The 19,330-nt window shown below is 41.1% G+C and overlaps 1 protein-coding gene across 3 annotated transcripts in view; it reads right to left on the reverse strand.

Moving 5' to 3' along the window:
• cacnb4a (calcium voltage-gated channel auxiliary subunit beta 4a) overlaps window positions 1-19,330 on the reverse strand; it is a 39,369-nt gene that overhangs the window by 16,882 nt on the left and 3,157 nt on the right. The window contains exon 1 of one of the 3 annotated variants that reach the window (XM_087853077.1): window positions 12,092-12,572. The exons of the other annotated variants lie outside the window; for them this stretch is intronic. Coding sequence (XP_087709203.1) covers window positions 12,092-12,136 — 45 coding nt within the window. The 5' untranslated portion in view covers window positions 12,137-12,572. Of the gene's footprint in view, window positions 1-12,091; window positions 12,573-19,330 lie in introns of those variants that run through there. 3 annotated transcript variants of the gene reach the window in all.

Consider the following 19,330-nt stretch of genomic DNA (forward strand, 5'->3'; position numbering starts at 1 on the left):
GTTAAAAGCAATATAACATTCAATTTATGAAATATAATACATCACTTATTTTTTTTGCTTTATATGGTTCATAGGCTTCTCCCCCTCCCCCCCTTTTATCAGGGCAATGGTAGGTCCAATTCAGGTGCATAATCCTAGCTATAGTGGCCACTTTAGCATCAGACAAGGCTGGCTGCCATAAATCTGTGTTGAGTATAGGCTGTCAGTTAACTGTCTACCTCAGCTGTCAATATAGCAGGTGTTCATGTCTATTTACTCTGAAACTTTTCACTCTTTGTGAAAAAGAGTCTGATGAGTCAGTGAAGCTCACTTCTGTCAGATGAGAGTTAGAAACTGAGCATATCCTGAAATTTTCTGTTGGTAAGTGCAGGCTTTGCTGCTGTTAGCCTCTGTTAGCGGCTGTTAGCCCTCATTAGCCACTGTTAGCTACTGTTAGCCCTCATTAGCCGCTGTTAGCCTCTGTTAGCTGCTGTTAGCCCTCATTAGCTGCTGTTAGCCTCTGTTAGCTGCTGTTAGCTGGCGTTAGTAAAAGTTTCACATGATGTGAGAATGTAATCAAACTGTCTATCACAGGGAAAGTGTGAGTTTATACATTGTCTGTATAAAGTTTACTTTAAGACAGACATGAGACCAGTACTAGGTCTCTTATCTTAATTCTGACAGGTAAGTTCAAGTTAAGTGTTTTCCCTATACAGACACCAGGAAAAGTAGAAATTGTCCATGGTAAATATAACGTTTGGGGGATTAATCGATAGAGACAGTTGAGAGAGGCGCCAAGTACAGGAAGAGATAGCAAGGTCAGTTGGTTAGCTCAACCCAGGGATTCCCTCCTTGGGGCATCAGTACCAATGTGGTGTTTTTGTGTCGCCCCTTTTACTATATTTGGGTTTGTGGAGAGTTTCAGGCTAATTCTTGTCTGGCATTATTCTTAAGTATGTGTGCCTTATATAAATATAAAGTCTGCTTCAGGCTGAAGATCAGTTTGATCACATGTCATAACTGTCACTCTGCAGCAGAGTCAGTGTTGGGCATTTTAACTGCTGGGCTAGAGGAGCAGTAAAAACACCCACCCACTTATTCAAGGCAGATAAAATGATTGTGAACTACAACAAGAGCAAGATTCTGACCAACTAGCTGAAAAAAAATGTGTCAACATAATTTGAAACAACAGTGAATGCTCAGCTGGGAAGCACATTTTCCCACAGCAGAGAATTATTACAACATCATTGCACTCAACAGGCTCCAGGCATCAAATACAGTGAGCTGCCCATCCTGCAGTGAGGGAAGCACACTGCAGGATATTTTGCACAGCTGATATTTTGTCCTCCCTTATGGTATTAAGAAGGATTAAGAAGGAATAATTACTGAAGCAATTTGCAAACTTGATTTGGTGTGAGAGAACATTTCACTTGTGTGAAGCAAGTTCTGTGGGAGGAAAAAAGTGCTTTTGAGTTCGTAGACACAGCAAATAAACTGCCAGCTGGCTTGGTGAAACAGATCGCATCTGTGTTGCTGTTACAGTAGCAATAAAGGCAAAGAATGGTGTTTTGCACCAAAGAGCTTATGGATAAGTTTTTTAAATGGAAACTGGGGCTGATGTTCTTGTAACAGCCATGCACTAAACAATAAATCTTTTTGGGTGCCACACCTCACCAGTATCCTGACTAGAGTCATTACAAGGCTCCACCAAGAGCCTGTCGCTACTACTGCTAATCAACACCAGCAAAGCTCTAGTAATACAAAGGATGGTTTGGACACCCCACCAATAAAAGGCATCCTATCCATTGTGACTTACATCTGTTATTCACTGGGAATCTGTGGTTTTCCAGCAAAAGTATCGTCTAAGACCTATGCAGGCCATAGCACAGCTAGCATGATTTAATTCTTGATAAGCAGTGGTCCAATTCGATGCACAGTTGATTTGAAGTTGCCCAGTTTCCAGTTTGTTCCTGTTACCTGTCTGCTTACTTGTTGGCTACCCTGCAAGCCTCTGTGCCACACTTCTGGGAATAAACCATTTAAAACTATTCCTGCCTTTCTGGATATTTAACTGACTATATCAGCTTAATGCTTTGGCTCATGAGAGTGAAACAAAAAGAACACACTTCTTGCACATGAGTTGGGATAATGGACCTGGAGTACAAACCCATCAGTCATAACAAGTGCTTTCAGCCACAGTGCACAAGGCCTCTATTTTCAAACAGGGCTGACTTATAGTTTGCTTACACTGTCAACTCACAGCAGTAATGCAAATCTTGGCTCTGAGGACGTCACCTTTGGCTGACCGGTACTGTTGCTGTTTGTAATGCCATGTGGGAGAACTGGCAACAGTTCAATTTGTTACAACTGCACCATGGCAGAACAGAGTGCTTGAACACTGTGAAATCTTTTAATTATAGTGGTAATATGTTTTTTGGATACACTGAATTTTATGCAGTTGAAAAATGCATTGGTGAAAAAGTGTTTATTTTGAGTTAAAAACAGACTAGTTAACAATTACAGGGACAAATAGACGAGATACTAAACATTAAAAATACCAATTTGTGACCAAAAACAGAACTCCAGAGATATGGAGGTTATTAGGTTACATGGTAAATGGCCTGTATTTGTATAGCGCTTTTACTAGTCCCCCCTAGGGACCCCAAAGCGCTTTACACACCCAGTCATCCACACATTCACACACACATTCACACACTGGTGGAGGCAGCTACAGTTGTAGCCACAGCTGCCCTGGGGCAGACTGACATTACATGGTTATTATTGATTATCTGTAGGTGTGAATGTTTCTCTAACTCTGGGACAGACTGGTGACCAGTCCAGTTCATACCCCACCTTTCACCCTATGGCACCCGGTTAAGCCCCCCTCCCCTGAACTCTATAAGCGGAAGCAAATGGACAGATGGATGCTCCTGTTGATGTGCCAGGGACCAGTATTGGGCACTTTCCAGGGTTTTCAACTTGGACCAGTGAGCAACCAGTCAGCTTTGCATACAACCCAGTCTACGCATGTGTAACATGCACACATGCGCAGCCACTAACACAGCGTTAGTGTAGACACGCTTCACTGTGTGAGACAACGTAGAAGGGGCCTGTAACAGCAAACCTAATCAGACACCTAAATCATAACCTACCCAACTGAACATGGACATTTTAAGTTAAAAAGGCAAAGTATCCAAGGCTAAAGCTAGCAGCCTCTGTGTGAGCAAAGAATCAAAGCAGGTGAGAGGAAAATGATGGATGCAAGTAAAACAGAGAAAAAGTCAATGTCCTGTTATGTGATGATTCAATAAAATGACTATATGTTACAATCCCTGATAGTGCATTCCTTCAAATGGAGAAAGTCTTGAGGGATGGCTACTATGAGGAAAGGCAGCGGGACACATCGTTGTGTGCCTCAAGTTCACAGGGTGTTTCGGTCTTTTATCACAAGCTATTCTGCCATTTTTTAGTTTCTTTTTACCTTCCTTGGTTAGGTTTAGGGATTAGAAATCTGATCTAGATTATAATATTAAAATTTGGGACACTTCATCAGTAGTGGATGTAGATCCCATGAGATTATAAACATTACTAGAAATTGTTTATTATTAGTGGTAATTTATAGAGGAAATTGTTACTTTAGCAACAAAACTATTAGAACCAAACCTCTCAACCATTTTGAATGCTGATATAATCCATCCAGTTTTAAAGTCTTATAATAATTGAAATCAACTTTAATTTCGATAATGCTTTACAGTAACTGCCTAATTAAGCAATCAGAGGCATTTTCAAGATACTACTGCTACTGAGAAATGCTTCAAGGACTATTTTATATCAACAGCCAAAGCATTTTAAAATCCCGTGTCGTCACTGATCCCTGTGGATAATTTAGTGATGTTCTAAACCAAAAAAGTCCAATAAATGGCCAAAGCAACATACTGTAACTTCGCCTTAGCAGACTTGACCAGCACTTGAGATCACAGCTTATATGTTGTTAAATTGAGAAGAAAACATTTACTGAGCAAAATATCAGTCAGTTACCCTCCTTTGGTCTTTGAAAAGCTTCCGAAAACAATCCAAACCCATACAGTAATCAAAATTAATGTAGGTGCAGATGAATAATTACATAAGCATGGACACTAGCAGGAAAGGTCTAACTCAGTGCACTGTATTAGACTGCATAGAGTCTCTGGGGTTCAAATGCTAATTTCTGCTAATCAGTGCTTTCCATTCAGAGTAGAGGCAATGTACTATGTTCTGTGGCCTGCAGGCTGCTGTGCACACCCTTCTCTCCAGGGTCATGAGCCAGTTATTCCCCTTGTCACCAGCATTAAATAAGGGAAACGGCTGAATGATGAGAGGGAACATAGCTGCTAAAATAGTTGCCACCAGCAATGCTTTATGATTCACTGGCCTCACAGTTCATGTAACCCACCTGCCTGCAGGCATTAATAAATCTCTTTATTTGCAAATCTGGCTGCTTGTATCTGTCACTTAGACTAAAGTTACAGGAACAAAGCACTACAGACATTCAGTTAACGCTTACTGTGAAAATGTTATGCAATATCTGAAAAGACGACTATGCTACCAAACCACGTGGTGTGATGTAATGTATAATGGAGGAGTAATGACGTAATGCATGAATGCATTCATTCATTTTAATGACTTCTTTTCTTTCATATCGCTGTTCATCAGTCAAAGCAGCTCATTTCCCACCATGTGACACATGAAACAACAAGTGGCCTGATTAACATCAAAACAAATGAAGAAATATATGACAGCAAAACAAAATCCTTAAAAAATGTCCATCATCCATCCATCCATCCTCCCTCTTCCACCATATCCCAGCTACCATAGGGCGAGAGGCTAACACAGAAAGACAGACAACCATTCACACTCACATTCACCCCTATGAGCAATTTAGAATCACCATTTAACCTAAGCCCACTAACAGCATGTTTTTTGACGGTGGGAGGATGTCAGAGTACCCAGAGAGAACCCACGCAAAAACAGGGACAACATGCAAACTCCACACAGAAAGGCCCCGCCCAGATGGAGTTAAATATCTTCTTTCTAAACAGTTAAACAGTATTGTGCCCCGGAGCTGTCATGCCATCCATCCACTCAAAACAGAACAAAACTCAGAATATCATGTTCCTGTGTGTGCCAGAAATAAACTCCCAGAGAACAAACGAACACTCCGATTCTGTCTGTCAGCTTCATTCAGACACCATGATATTTAATAACTGGGGAAACTGTGAAAGCAGATGTCAGGAGATGATGAATGATTGAGAAAAAAAGGTCGATAATTAATACAATAAAACACAATACCTCATTTCAGTCTTTAACACTTATTTAAGTTGAACACTTAATACACGCTAATATTCATGTGAATGTGCTCAGTTACACCAGTTTAAATACAGACATGCCTTGTTGCTTCATACCAGTATGTCTCCAGCTCATCAAATCAGGCGGATTCTGCATTCAGTTCTGCCGAGTAGCCAGCTGGTGGATGTTCAGAGTCCTGCAGTTTCGGCTAAATGGGCTGAAAAACTGGACTTTAGCATAAATGTTTACCTAGCAGATGACAGGACAGTCTGTTCCCCCATGGATGCTGCCAGACGCTCTATTTAAAACAACCTATCCATGCAGGACAAGGACTGAAGAAGGAGGGTGCAGCTATGCCATATTATAAAAAGAGCATCATTTGTCTCATTTTAAAATGTCATATGTGGTGAAGAAAGACTTTTTGAGCAAATGCCGGAAAATAGTTTGTTTTGGGAATATCTCACTATCGTTGAAATATTACAACTAAACAGCCAAACGCACACCGATATTCCGGTTTCATCTTAAAATATGTGAAAGCTGTGATTCTTCACATATATATGACAACGATGGTGCAAAGCTGCAGGCAGCATGAGACATGCTTATAAACCCTTGACATCTGACTAAGGCGTGATGTACTGCTTCGAGGCCGTCGTCATCAAGATCATCTGGTGTGACAAACAGAACTCTCGCTGTATGTGTATGTCTGATATTACATATGTGTTATGTAATATAACATATGTAATTATGTTTTATATTAATGTAATTAATGTAATTAACGTACGTTAATGTAATCATTAACGTGCTAATAATTGCACGTTAATAATTACATTGCACAGCATTTTGGTCAACTGAGGTTGTTTCAAATATACTATATAAATAAACTTGGACTTGGAATTGTCTGCTGTCCATCTACACCAAGCGGTGCAAGTCCAAAGCTAGGAAGATTATGATGGACCTCTCCCATCCCAACAATGGACTCTTCTCACTGTTGAGGTCTGGGAAGCGCTTCTGCTCCCTTAAGGCCAAAACAGAGAGAATGAGGAGGAGCTTCTTCCCCCAGGCTATTCGGGCCCTGAACCAGGTGTAGGACTGGACTCTCCCACACATCACATCACCACACGCACCACCACACATTTCCTATAATCCTATAATTCCTATAATTTATAATCTTTATAATCTCTTTCTGCTATTTGCACATTTCTTACTGTAAATTTCTAAGTTAATTTGTAAATTTTGTAGTAACCTGTAAATTGTAAACACTGTAAAACTTTTTTTTTCCTGTCATTTAATGGTCGGGCATTGTACAGCTACAAGCATTTCACCCCCATGTCATACTGTGTATGGTTGTGTGTGTGTGACAAATAAAATTTGAATTTGTCATGGTTTGCTAATGGGAGTGACTGACAATTCAGTGTTATGGAATTATCTTTCCAAACTTTTCCATCAAATGCATTTTTTCTTGTTATGCATTCATCTCTTGATATGTTTCATCTACCCATTTTCTGCTAATTCCTTTTCCAATTTAGGCAGTCTAACCCAGCCGTCTCAGGGTAAAAGCTCACAAACCCATACCACGTGGACACGTCGGTAGCGATACAGAACAGAACCATTGGAGCTAATGTTCATTTCTAAGGTTAGAATCACCAACCAACTTACCATGCATGTCTTTGCCCTGTTGGAGGGAGTCAGAGTACAAGGAGAGAACCCATGTGGCACATGGAGAACATGCAAACTTGACACAGAAAGGCTGAGCGGTGGATTCAGAATCGGGATATTCTTGCTGTGAGGCAACAGTGCTCACCGTGCCACCCTCTTTATGCTCACTTACCCCAGGAGGCAAGGAGGCTCACCCAACTGTTGTCAGGGATCGACTCGGGGGACAGTGGCAGATGGGGAGTTTGACTGGGTCAGTACACCTGAGAAACTTTGATGCAGGTTTGCTATGGTGAGTTCATGGAGGACACAAATCTTGCATGGAGCAGTAGACAAAATCTTGTTTGGATACTGATTTCTTCATATTTGTTTCTCTTATATTTCCATCCTGTCTGTCTTTTGTGAAGCAGTTTGAAATGCATTCGATTATTTTTTAAAGTGCCTTAATTTTTTTAGTTGAATGTCTTTTTCCCCCCATTTGCAACCTTTCAAAGAGATTACGAAAAGATGTGTTCCTATCCTGAATATGGCCTTGTTGGGAGCTTGAAGCATGGGTTTGGTGACTATGACTCCCACTGGACATCAAAAATTAAATGAACATAAAAGGCACAATGTGTAACAGGGCATTTGTACTAGAATAAGTCTTTGAAGTCAACCTGCCAGGCTGGACAGTGTGGATTAATGTCTTTGTCCAGGGCTTGCAGGCGTCTCTGCTAATGATCCATTCAGAGCCATGGGAGTCTTTGGTTGGTACAAATAACTGTTATTTACTGCCTCATTACAAATGAAATCTATAGCTGGAAGAGTGGAGAAAAAGAAATAAAACCACCACACAGCTGCCCACTGCAGAGTATCACCTGATGTATGTTTTTTTCTTTTAAAATAGCGAACTACAGCTTTTTGTAACAGAGAATAATGTACATTTTATCTTCAACATGGAGGCTGGCTTTGTTTATAACATGAACCTATTGTTTTAAACAGCAGCTTTACTTTTACATTATATTATAATGTAAAATGACATTAGAAAATCTAGAAAAAGTTTATTTTTCATACCTTTGTGCACGTTTATTGGAAGCAATCATCTCAAAAGTAAGAATAAAAATCCAGTTGTTACTAGTATTAGTGTTTTAAAATCAGGCCATATTACCTCGGATCCCTACATTTGCCACTTTACAAACCTGAAGTTATTAATGCATGACAAAGACGTCAGTCAACACAAGGCATGTCTAAAATTACTGTCATGCACATTACACAAGCAAAGACTCCTACCCCCCGCCTTTCGCTTCTGCACAAACGCACAAGCTGTGGCTCATTATCGAAGTGTCAAGTGGCCGGTCTTGAGTCCGTCATGCCACACTCTAACCTTATCTGTCCAGATGCCGAAGCTCGGTCCATTCTCCCATCTCCAATCATCTTCTTCCCCTGACCTATGTGACTATCAGTCCCAGACTGTAAGACGAAAAGCATTCCCTCCTCAGCACACTCAGCTGGCACCATCACTGCATCCACTAGCTTTAAGGGGTAAATGTCTCTCAGTTCTTTGAAAACCTGGCCCACGTTGGGCCTTTAGGTCCTTATGAACTCACTCTGTTAGATATACCTGTTCACTTGCTCATGAATGCAAATATCTGAGCAGCCAATTCAACGCATTTAGACATGTAGACGTCATCATAAATATCTTGTTGAAGTTAACTTGATTGAGCATGGCATGATTGTTGGTCGCAGTCTATGGGATTTTCCTACAAAACCATTCAATTCAATTTTATTTCTACAGCGCCAAATCACAACAACAGTCGCCTCAAGGCGCTTTATATTGTAAGGTAGACCCTGCAATACAGAGAAAAACCCAACAATGATATGACCCCCTATGAGCAAGCACTTTGGTGACAGTGGGAAGGAAAAACTCCCTTTTAACAGGAAGAAACCTCCGGCAGAACCAGGCTCAGGGAGGGGCGGGGCCATCTGCTACGACCGGTTGGGGTGAGAGAAGGAAGACAGGATAAAAGACACGCTGTGGAAAAGAGCCAGAGATTAATAACAAGTATGATTCAGCGCAGGGTTTTGGGTATACACCTCTTGGGTTTACAGAGAATGGCCAAAAAAAGAGAAAATACAGTATCGCCCTTAGTACCATCTCAGCACCCTTTAAATTAAAGAGTTTGCTGACTATGTACATTTTGCTTTTGCTTCCAACAGGATGTTACGGAGCCCCGCAGGGGACATGGGAGAAAAAAAAAATTAAGACGAAACAAACTCGGGATCTTGCAAAGGTTTTAGCCGCATTCTTTGGAGGCCGCCAGCTCGAAGCCGACCGGGAGGTCGAGGCACGATGTGCCGGGAAAGCGGTGTTCCTCCCGGCTGTAGTAGGTCTCGACCTCCCGTTAGCTTCGAGCTAGTGGGGGTCAGATCTCCGAAAACGTCGGAGCACTTTTGCAAATATGTGATGTCTTGTAAACCAAGTAGGTATCTGATGTTTACACAACTACATTCACGCATCAAAATATCTTAAAAGTGTATTTTGTGACCCAGAAAGAGTAATATTACAACTAAGTAGCTGCCGCCATTGTTGGAATTCAACTTTTGCGAGATCTCGCAAAACTTTTGCGAGACCCCGAGTTTGTTTTGCGAGATCTCGCAAAAGTCCGTCTTAATTTTTTTTTCTCCCATGTCCCCTGCGGGGCTCCGTAGGATGTGTCCTGTCACAAAGTTCAAATAATTTCAAACAGGCTACTTTACTATAAGTATAAGTGTACTTAAACAGCCAAAAAGCCAATAGATCTCAATCCATGATGTAAGCGGTGGAATGGGTGATTTGTTGACAGCGACTGCAAAAACTGTTTGATACTGCGATGTCAAAATGGACCAAAATCCATGAGCAAAGTTTCCAACACCTTTTTGAACCTGTCCCACAAAGAATTAGAACAACTCTGAAGACAAAAAATGGATGAAACCTTTGAGTACCAAGGGGTCCAGCGAGTGTATAATGGAAAGACTTGGTTTAGAAATAAACAGTCTTCTTCAGGCGCTGCTTCCACGTTTGCACTACTATTTGCAATAGTAAAACTACTATGAGCCAGCGCAGAAGGTTTACTGGGCTTTGTGTTTTCCATAATACCTGTTATAAAGGTGAGTCATGCAGTGAACAATACTGTATGTTTGCAGAAGGGTAGAAAGTGGTTTACATCACTACCAGAAGCTAGGGAAGGACAGTGACTCTGTCTCATATGGAAGTTTCCACCAACTATGTTCAACTGACTCTAAATTACATCATCAGATAAAAATGGATCAAGGCCACAAAACGGAAAGTCCTGCATGTTCTGCTAAACATTTTTAAAATGGACCAAAAAGCTGCTTTCTGGGTAGTCTTGGTTAAAACACTTGTTCTGGATTTGTAATTTGGAGTGTTAATTTTACTTGACTAACATTTCTAGTGAAACTGTCCAAGGGCTGAAAAATGTTGAGCTTTGGAAAAGAAGGAGTAATCGTCAAAAAAAAGGTGGGACGGTCATAAACACCAAACACATAGATTATATTTGTGTGTCAAACAATGTCACTCCAAAACTCTTACTGAAAATAAGTCACACAAGAGAGCCTGCAGCTTAATATATGCTGGAAATGAAATGAATGACAAGTCTGTGTGACATTCCTGGCTTTAAAAAAAACAAAACAAGCTAAAGATAAGTGCTGATAGCAAACCACGGGGTCGGTAAGGTCAAAGGTGTGTTCTGTGACGCTGCCAGTACAGCTAAACATGGAACAATGTGGAACACAGCAGCCCAACAGAGTGCATGAACAAGTTCTCCAGGTTTGATTTAATAGTACTCGTTAAAGTACACAGAACCAAAGGCTGCCTGTATTGACAGAAATACTCATCGACTGATTCACTGAAATTGACCAGCAGGATCAAACGTAGTGTGTTTTTGACTTCGTAGTAATGAAGGAATGAATGGATCCAGTTTTATCCTGTATGAGACAGTTTCTAGAGAGTACTGGGATTTTCCCGAATCCATTTCCCGAGCAGTCTAACGTGGGAGTAAACTGTCTTCAGGCTCATTAGTTATTCTGACGTATAATAATAATAAAAAATAAACATGTTATTTCTGGATCTTGCTGTACTATCAGCGCCTAAGAGAGTAGCTAAATTAAGAGAGTTATTTTGGGCACCCAGAGCTTTTGAGCGTAAGGCCTGAAATTTGAGTTTTTGGAAATAACTCCCAATGCAGGAAAGAGAAGCTACTAATACCACACCGCCTACAAAACTTGGCACACAAAAATGAACACGTTTTTTAAAGTCGCAACAAACAACAACGCAAACACAGAAAATCTCTCTGTATACGCTGCAGACAGGACAGAACATGCTAACTCGACTTTTTAGTCTTAATGAGGCAGCCGGTATCTCAGGTGGACTTATGGAAAGGTTCTGACAGATTCTGCCTCAGTGGGATTCCCTCCCTCCTCCCCACCCGGCAGCAGTTTCTATATCCCTTGCCTTTGTAAGCATTTTTCTCTGCTTCCGCACATTTTTCTTCCCGTCTGCCTCTTTGTATTAAAGGTGCCTACGCACACTTATCTGTGGCAAAGATGAGAATTCCCTTAATGGCAACGTGTTTCTCGAACATAAAGGCATTCATGCTGCGAGTGACGAACGTAACAGTTGGCGTGCATCAGCACATCAGCATCATGCAGACGGCCGTAGTGAATGCTGATTATGTTTGTTGGCCTTTTCAATAAACCATGTACAGTTTGATAAAGGTGGAGGCACACAGGAATCGTGCAGACGTGCTCACAATGCTCATAAACAGAGGCAAACAGCATGCATACCAGCCGATCAGCCATACATGGTAAAGACAATACTTTTCAGCTTTGCAGACAGCCGGCCCAGACAGGAGGAGAGCTGGCGTCCAAGCTGATAGTATCAGTGAGAAAACTGTTATTTTTCTTTTTGACCGGTCGAGGAGACATACACACAAATGCACACTCACACACCGTTCATGCCTCTAACTCCCCCGAGATGAGTGCACGCTCAGCCCACTCAAGTCTCAACGCATTCTGTGGGAGTTTATGTATGGATCAAGCAGCCACGACGGAACAGAACAGCGTGGCTTACAAGTGCCAGACGCCGCTCTCCACTCACCGCCTCCGAGTCTTCAAATCCATGAAGGTACAAGTTATCGTACATGGAGGAGTGAGGTTCCCAAAAATGAGCTCTTCAGTGCAAAAATAGTTTGAAACGGCTCAAGATCAACCTGTTCTGGAGAGGATGGATGATGAGGATAGGGGAGTGACAGAGAGCACCAGCAGTCTCTTCCTCCACATGAAGGTAGATGAAAAAGAACCCAGCTCACAGAAGAACAACAGATTTATAAAAGAAAAGGGAAAAAAGCTGGAGTCCAGTCTTCTCCTAATGCTGAATTAGATGTTACTGCTCCCAGGTCAAACAAGTGTTGTTTCCCATTATAAGGCAAGCTTGGCTATCCCCAGAGGCTGAGCAGACCTGGCATTTCATCTGCCTTCCAAGCTGAGATTGCACGAGCCAATCCCTTCCCCAGCACTGGTTGATGACAGACGTGAGATGCAGGCTGCCGATTGGCCGATGCAGGCTCCAGTCAGCCCGGCTGGCTGTGAATAAGGAAGAGAGAAGAGAAAGAGGCGGGGGCGTCTGCAGCCTGAGAGCCTCATTAACCAGCAAGCCGTGTCAATCCTGTCCTTGTATGTGAGCGTGAGGTAATCTTTCACACTAAACACCGACATTTAATTTGCACATGCAGAACGGCAGCGAACAGCTGAGTGATGATACTTAGAACGAGAGGCAGACTCGATGCGATCGAGCTGCTGCTCTGCTACAAGGAGCGCCGGCGTCTTTACAGCTTCATGAACACACCGGAGCCGTAAAAATCAATCTGTAAATATCTGCTACAGGGAGAGTGATGGCAGAGGAGATCAATCAAGAAAAGCTAGAGAACTTCAAATCTACCTTTCATGGACAGCATCTGTTGCTATTATAACTACTTTACATGTGAAACAGCAGTGCATTTAAAAAAATATAGATTCCTATTTTAACCATCCCATAATTACTGCAGGATGTTAAGCTACAAATTAGATAAAGACTTTTAATTCATTGCTGTACAAAATGTTTTCATTTGTGCAGCTGAAAGACTGTTTATTTTCAGAGTAAACACCTCAGAAATACATGAAAATCATTAATAAGGTAAATTACAGTATTTGTTTTGCAATATTTCCCTGCTTTGGCTTTGAGCTTTAAAAGAAATTCTTGATACTATTCATAATAATAATATAAATTTCCCTGTTAAAAATACACAGACACACACACTCAGCAATGATCCTACTCAAACAAGTTCGGCACTGGGACGTTGGCATTTGTTAGGCATAGTAGAGCAACAGCACCCTCTCTTGATCCGATAATGCATCTTCATCAACATCGCCACGCTTTTTTCCCTTTCCTTTTTTTTTTTTAAAGCTTGCTCCGAACAAGCTCTTCCCAAAACATCTGATTTTTTTGTGTCTATCCTGCGTGTATTTTAGTGGAGGCACAGAGCCGGGTGCTACATCCTCATCATTCATTTAGATATTGCTCTGTGTCTTTATTCTGCACAGCAGCTCCCGGCAGACCCCCTCTGGCCCGTGTGGAACAGTAGATCAAAGGGAGACCTTTCAGAATAAAGGTCATTTTATTCAGGCTGAAGCTGCATGAAATATCACATGTAAGGGTGCTTTTTTTTTTTTTTTTTAAAGAAAGAGAGAAATAAAGAAAAATGGGAAGCAAAATAGAAAGAGCACAAAGGGTGAAATATGCTTCTGGAGAAAAGGGGGACCATGCTGCCACGTAGATCTGGTGGTATAATTAGATATCACGTGTAACGCGACAGCTCGAGCAACGTTACCTCACTGAAAATAAACACATACGCACACAGGCTGCAAAAATGACAAGAAACTGAACTAATAATGGAACAAAGTGGATAAGAGAGGCACAAAGAGTTTGTGTTCTTACTCATATCTCGAGCTGTCACTGTCATCCATTTGAGTTCAGCTAGGTTTTCTGATTTTTAAAGGATCTATCAGGGTAGAAGCAGGTTGATTAGTGAGAACTCGTTTAGGCGTTTTATGTCTCTAACAGACGCTGTGCCCAATCAAGAGACAAAATGTAACATCCCACAGAAACAAAGTGCAAGAAATGTCAGACAAGCCAGAAAGGAACTTTAGTTTCTCAGCTAGAAAGGAACTCCAACCTGCTCCTACTCCTTTTGCCATTTTCTAAATTGAGCATGCAGTCAATTCCAACTGATAACAAAGTACCTTTCATTTGTAATTTATGAGATTGTCTCCATCATCTACTCAGGAGGTGCTGACAAACTAGCGTGCAATACCATCTGCGAGCGACGGCAGCGGTGGCTCGGCCCATCAAGTAATTCACAAATTAAAGGCTGTTGAGTTTAGCCATGTGACCTACATAAGGCGGATTAGCAGTGTGAAGTCTCTTCCTTATCACTTCGCAAGCTGCAAGCTGAAAGATGAGGTTAAAGAGTTGCCTCTGTTTGATGTATCGTGAGTCGGCGAGGCAAATTAAATTTCCGGGACGGCATTATAGGTTTAGCAATCTCACAATGAATTCAATCAATTAACTCTGCAAGCCTTACATTCATTCATGATTCCAAGATTTATTCATGTAAAGTCACGGAACAGATTTGGAGAATGAAAACATGACGATCCAGGACGTGAATGTGAGATAAGAAATTCATTCAGGCGATGTAACAAAGGCAGTCAGGAAATTTGGCTGTGACTAAGAGGTCATTTCTGCTGAGAACATCTATTCGTCCACCAAAATTCATCACTGTACTCTCGTTGTGTCCTCAGGGCATCTCAAAATAAAAAGTCTGCTACGTGTGAAACCCCTTTTCTTCCCGTCATTTGGATGTCAGCATCAACTGAATTAACTGTAAGTAAGAGACAGCTAATGTAGGAAATAACTTGACCTAGGCTTATTAATTCCAACACCAAGAAAAAAAGATCATCTGTGCCTTCACCTTTGAACCATGATAAACATAAATTGCTTGGTTTGTTTTTTTTTTTAAATATATATGTTTATGTCTGTGTTATCAAGACAGACTGGTTTTAATAAGCTCTTTAATAAGCTCAGAGTTCCCCAAATGACAATTATCCTGCTTTGAATAATTTAATTCAACATTATTTGTATGGTGCCAAATCACAACAAGAGTTGCCTCAAGGCACTTTATATTGTAGATTAAAAACACTACATACAGAGAAAACAACAACGATGAGATGACTCCCTATGAGCAAGCACTTGGCGACAGTCAGTGTTGGGGAGTAACGGAATACATGTACCGCCGTTACGTATTTAAAATACAAAATATGAGTAACTGTATTCTGTTACAGTTACCGTTTAAAAAGGTGGTATTTAGAATACAGTTACTTTGTTGAAATAAATGGATTACACGGCGGTACTTCCCTGTTTCATATTGTGGCGGGTCAGGACTGTTTGGGTTTTGTCTGACAGCTACGTTCTGTTGTTCCAGGCGGCAGCGTTACGGTTGCCATGGTTACAGGGTGACGCTCTCTCTCTGTGTGTTTCCTGGGTGAGAGAGCGCCTGTTGTTGTTGTTGTGCTAAGCTAATAGGCAGAATGCTACAGGTATAGCTCTAAAGAATGTAGCATCATGGGCAGTGTAGTCCGTGCTGCAGGGAGAATGGACTGCCATACCCGTTATGTGTCTGTGAGCGAGGGAGGGAGAAAAAGGAAAAGTACGAGTTATCATCGAGCAAAAACGGGAGCTGGAAGCATGTAAATATAATAATAACCACTGCAGCCAAGAAGAGAGCCTGACGAGCCCAGTTGTAAGTAAGCTGTTAAGACTCGACTGTACACCGTGTTCGTGTTTTCCTCCAAAAACAATAAGTTCTGTTGGAGCAGCCTTTCAACGCCTCTCTCTGTCTCTAGCTAGCAAAGTTGACCCAGACAACAAAGTAAAGCTAGTTTTCGGCTACGAGTCCGACACAGAACCCACCGTATTAGTCAGAGGTCCCTTTACTACGGTTCGGAGCCGCGGACCTTCAGTAACAGTAATAAATCACAGCAATAGTACATTCATGTAGTTGTAAACAGCATGATAATATATTAAGTAATCCAAAGTATTCAGAATACGTTACTCTCATTGAGTAACGTAACGGAATACGTTACAGAATACATTTTGGGACATGTATTCTGTAATCTGTAATGGAATACATTTTAAAAGTAACCTTCCCAACACTGGCGACAGTGAAGGAAAAACTCCCTTCTAACAGGAAGAAACCTCCAGGCTCAGGGAGGGGCGGGGTCATCTGCTGCAACCGGTTGTTGGTGCTTTTTACTCATTTTTTGTTAGAAAGCATAAACCCTAAATTAAATTACATACATGTACTTGCTGTTAGCAGCACTGTAAAATTATTCCCACTCATATCACCTATCTTTAATACATATGTGTAGAGAAGTGTCTATGTTATAGGTAGTAGAGTCCAGTAGAACTGAAAGACTAAAAAAAAGAACTGTACACAATGTAAATGTGGGACCTTTGAAGGAGATGATCTTTCTGTCATTTGTTACATATATATTGTTTCATATGAATATGAATTCCTGATAAAATCCCAACCATAGTTCAGAACTGCTGAATGGCCTACCCGAGTACAGACCCAGCTAACCTCAAGAGTTCAGAACCCCTGTTTGAAGGGAGAGTTAACATTTCTTATTAAGAGGTCGATGCATTTAACAATTGCAAAGACCTCCAAAGATGCAAACCAGCAGCTAGTCTTAAAAACAAAACATAATGAGATGCATGAGGGTCAAATAGAGGCAGCCGAAGAAAGAGGTGCGATGAATACAGACAGCTGCAAAACGATTTTGAACAGACAAAAGAACCTGAAAATGTGTGCAGAGACAAAAACTGAACAGAAACAGATGACAAATTAGCATAAAGAGATAGAAAATTCACATTAAAAGAGTTGCTACAAAAATGCTAAGTGACCAGACCAGAGAGAGAAGTGCAAACGGGTTGCAAACAGATGCAAATACAAACAGACAATAAAAAAGCTGAATGTTTCGTCTTCTGCATCTATCCGCATCTTTAAGTTGTTGCTATGGAGGAAAGGTTAAAGGCCTTCTTACAAGTCTGTCTTATAAATAATCCTTTCATGGACCTAAAAGCCTGGCTCAGGATTCGATCAGGTATCCACTCGCCAACAGCACACATAAACATCTGTGTGTAGGTGCTCCGTGTACCATCTGGGAGAATCAGTTTTTTACCACCTCGGCAGCAGATCTGTTCAGTATCACATGGAGTGACTCACTCGTCATCCATATCTCCTGGAACATAATGTCCCTGTATTGTGACACAGCCGTCCATTGGAGCGAACAATTAATTTAAGTCATTTTCTCTCATTTTTCTTTGTAAGGCAAGCACCAGAGGTCATTCAGAAGACGCCAGACCCCACCTCGCCTTGCCCCGATCCCTGTGGTCTCCTACTTAAATGCACTATTTTCTGTCAATCTTTGGTTATTACACAGATAAAAAATTTTGTATTTGTGCTCCTACTGGTTTGAAGTGGGTGAAGAGCAATATTTATATCGCATTCTGGTGACAGTTGGATTGCTGTTTGCTTATGCTGCCAACACAACCTGTCATATCTTGTCAAACCACACCCACACAGTACAATGCACATTATTCTTTCTTTTTTTCCAATCGTAATGTCATTGTAAAGTGAAATACTGCAAGGTTACGAGTGATGTAATGTTACTTCAAAGTAATTTACAGTAAATTACTGACATCTGGTATCACCATCGTTTTACTGTACTGTACAATGTGATCTGTCTTTGGAACCACAATAACTGATCAGACAGTAAAAGGCTGCACTGAACTGTGACACGGCAACTTTTCTGGTCTTTCTTGGACTCTTTACATCACGTAGCCACATTTGAATTGGCTTAAGATCACAATTTGCAACAGAAAAGGCTAATATTTAAAAACCAAATTTTTAAAAAGATACAAAAATTAGTATTCGCTTGGATCACGCCTAATCCTTTTCTCCCTCGTTGCAGAGCAGAACAAACTAACATTAATAACTCCAGAGTCCAGGGAAGATTTATAATGTCGACCATGATTCTGTAACGTCCACAAATGATCTGTAGAGGAGGAACGCTCAATAAAAACATTCGATATCTACCTCGGCTGCTGTAAAGAATGCCTTCATCTCACTTTTTTCTCCTTTCATTGAGTTTTTGCTGTAAAATAAATAAAAAAAATTGTTACCTTCTTGTGAAAAGAAAGGAGGAGGTGCAGTTTTCTGCTAATCAACCTTGTCGGCTTGACCCCTGTTGTTGTTGAAGGCTGTTACTATGGATACACGTGGGAATCAAAGAGACAGAGCCCACTCCTTCTCTTCTTACCTGATGACGATCACACCGGTGGTGACACAAATCACAGCGGGGGCGTTACAGAAATCTGAGTGTGTAATAAGTAAATGGAGTGGGCAAGAGCTTTCATTTCATTCCACTGTCCTTGTGCTTTACTTTTTGCCTCTCCTTCTTTTTGTCTACTCTTTCTTTCTTTGAGGTCTGTCTGCAACACCGTGTCTTCTCCACCTTCTTCACTTCCTGTGAGTCATATTATTACTCCAGTGTCAGGCATTCACTAATTAATGGATGATGTTTACACTTTGAACACAAACTGCATTCATGTGCTGCTCAATAAAATGCAGATCTTATATTTTATTTACATTGCTAATCATCTGGTGTTATGCTTTGTTCAAATGGAATTATGTACAAAAAGATGATTTCTGTGACTAATGAAGGACTACACCATCATAACTCACATCTGACGATTCAGTTCTTTCTCCAACTTGATTTCGTCTGATTTACTGTATCTCCAAAAAGCACATGTGACCAAGTTTGTTTGAGGTCAGGTTTGAAAGCATGAAAAAGGGAGAGAAAGAGTGAGGCTTTGGGACAAAGGTAGTCACTGATGAACTATTCTTGTATCTTTGCATGGCCTCTGCAGCCTTGGTTACCTTGGTAACTTGTCAGCAGGATGTCAAAGTCCACAGTAAGCACTGTAAAGTAGTCTGGCGCAAGCACATTATGAATTAAAGAAGGGACTTAAGAAACCAATTTGAGTTTTGTTTTCGCTGTGACATACACAAAAGAGGCGGTGCATCCAAACAGTGTTGCCTGGCGCTGCTCCCGTGACTCGTGAAAGTTTGGTAGATGACTCAAAAGCAGGTCAGTTAGCTAAATTCCCAAGTGAGACCAAATCAAGGCCATTTATTCCCCTGGACTACAGCAGAGCATCTCCTAGACTGGCAACATGTTA

This window comes from Neolamprologus brichardi, chromosome 16, assembly GCF_056152115.1.
Source record: "Neolamprologus brichardi isolate AB-2024 chromosome 16, ASM5615211v1, whole genome shotgun sequence".
Classification (NCBI taxonomy): Eukaryota; Metazoa; Chordata; class Actinopteri; order Cichliformes; family Cichlidae; genus Neolamprologus; species Neolamprologus brichardi.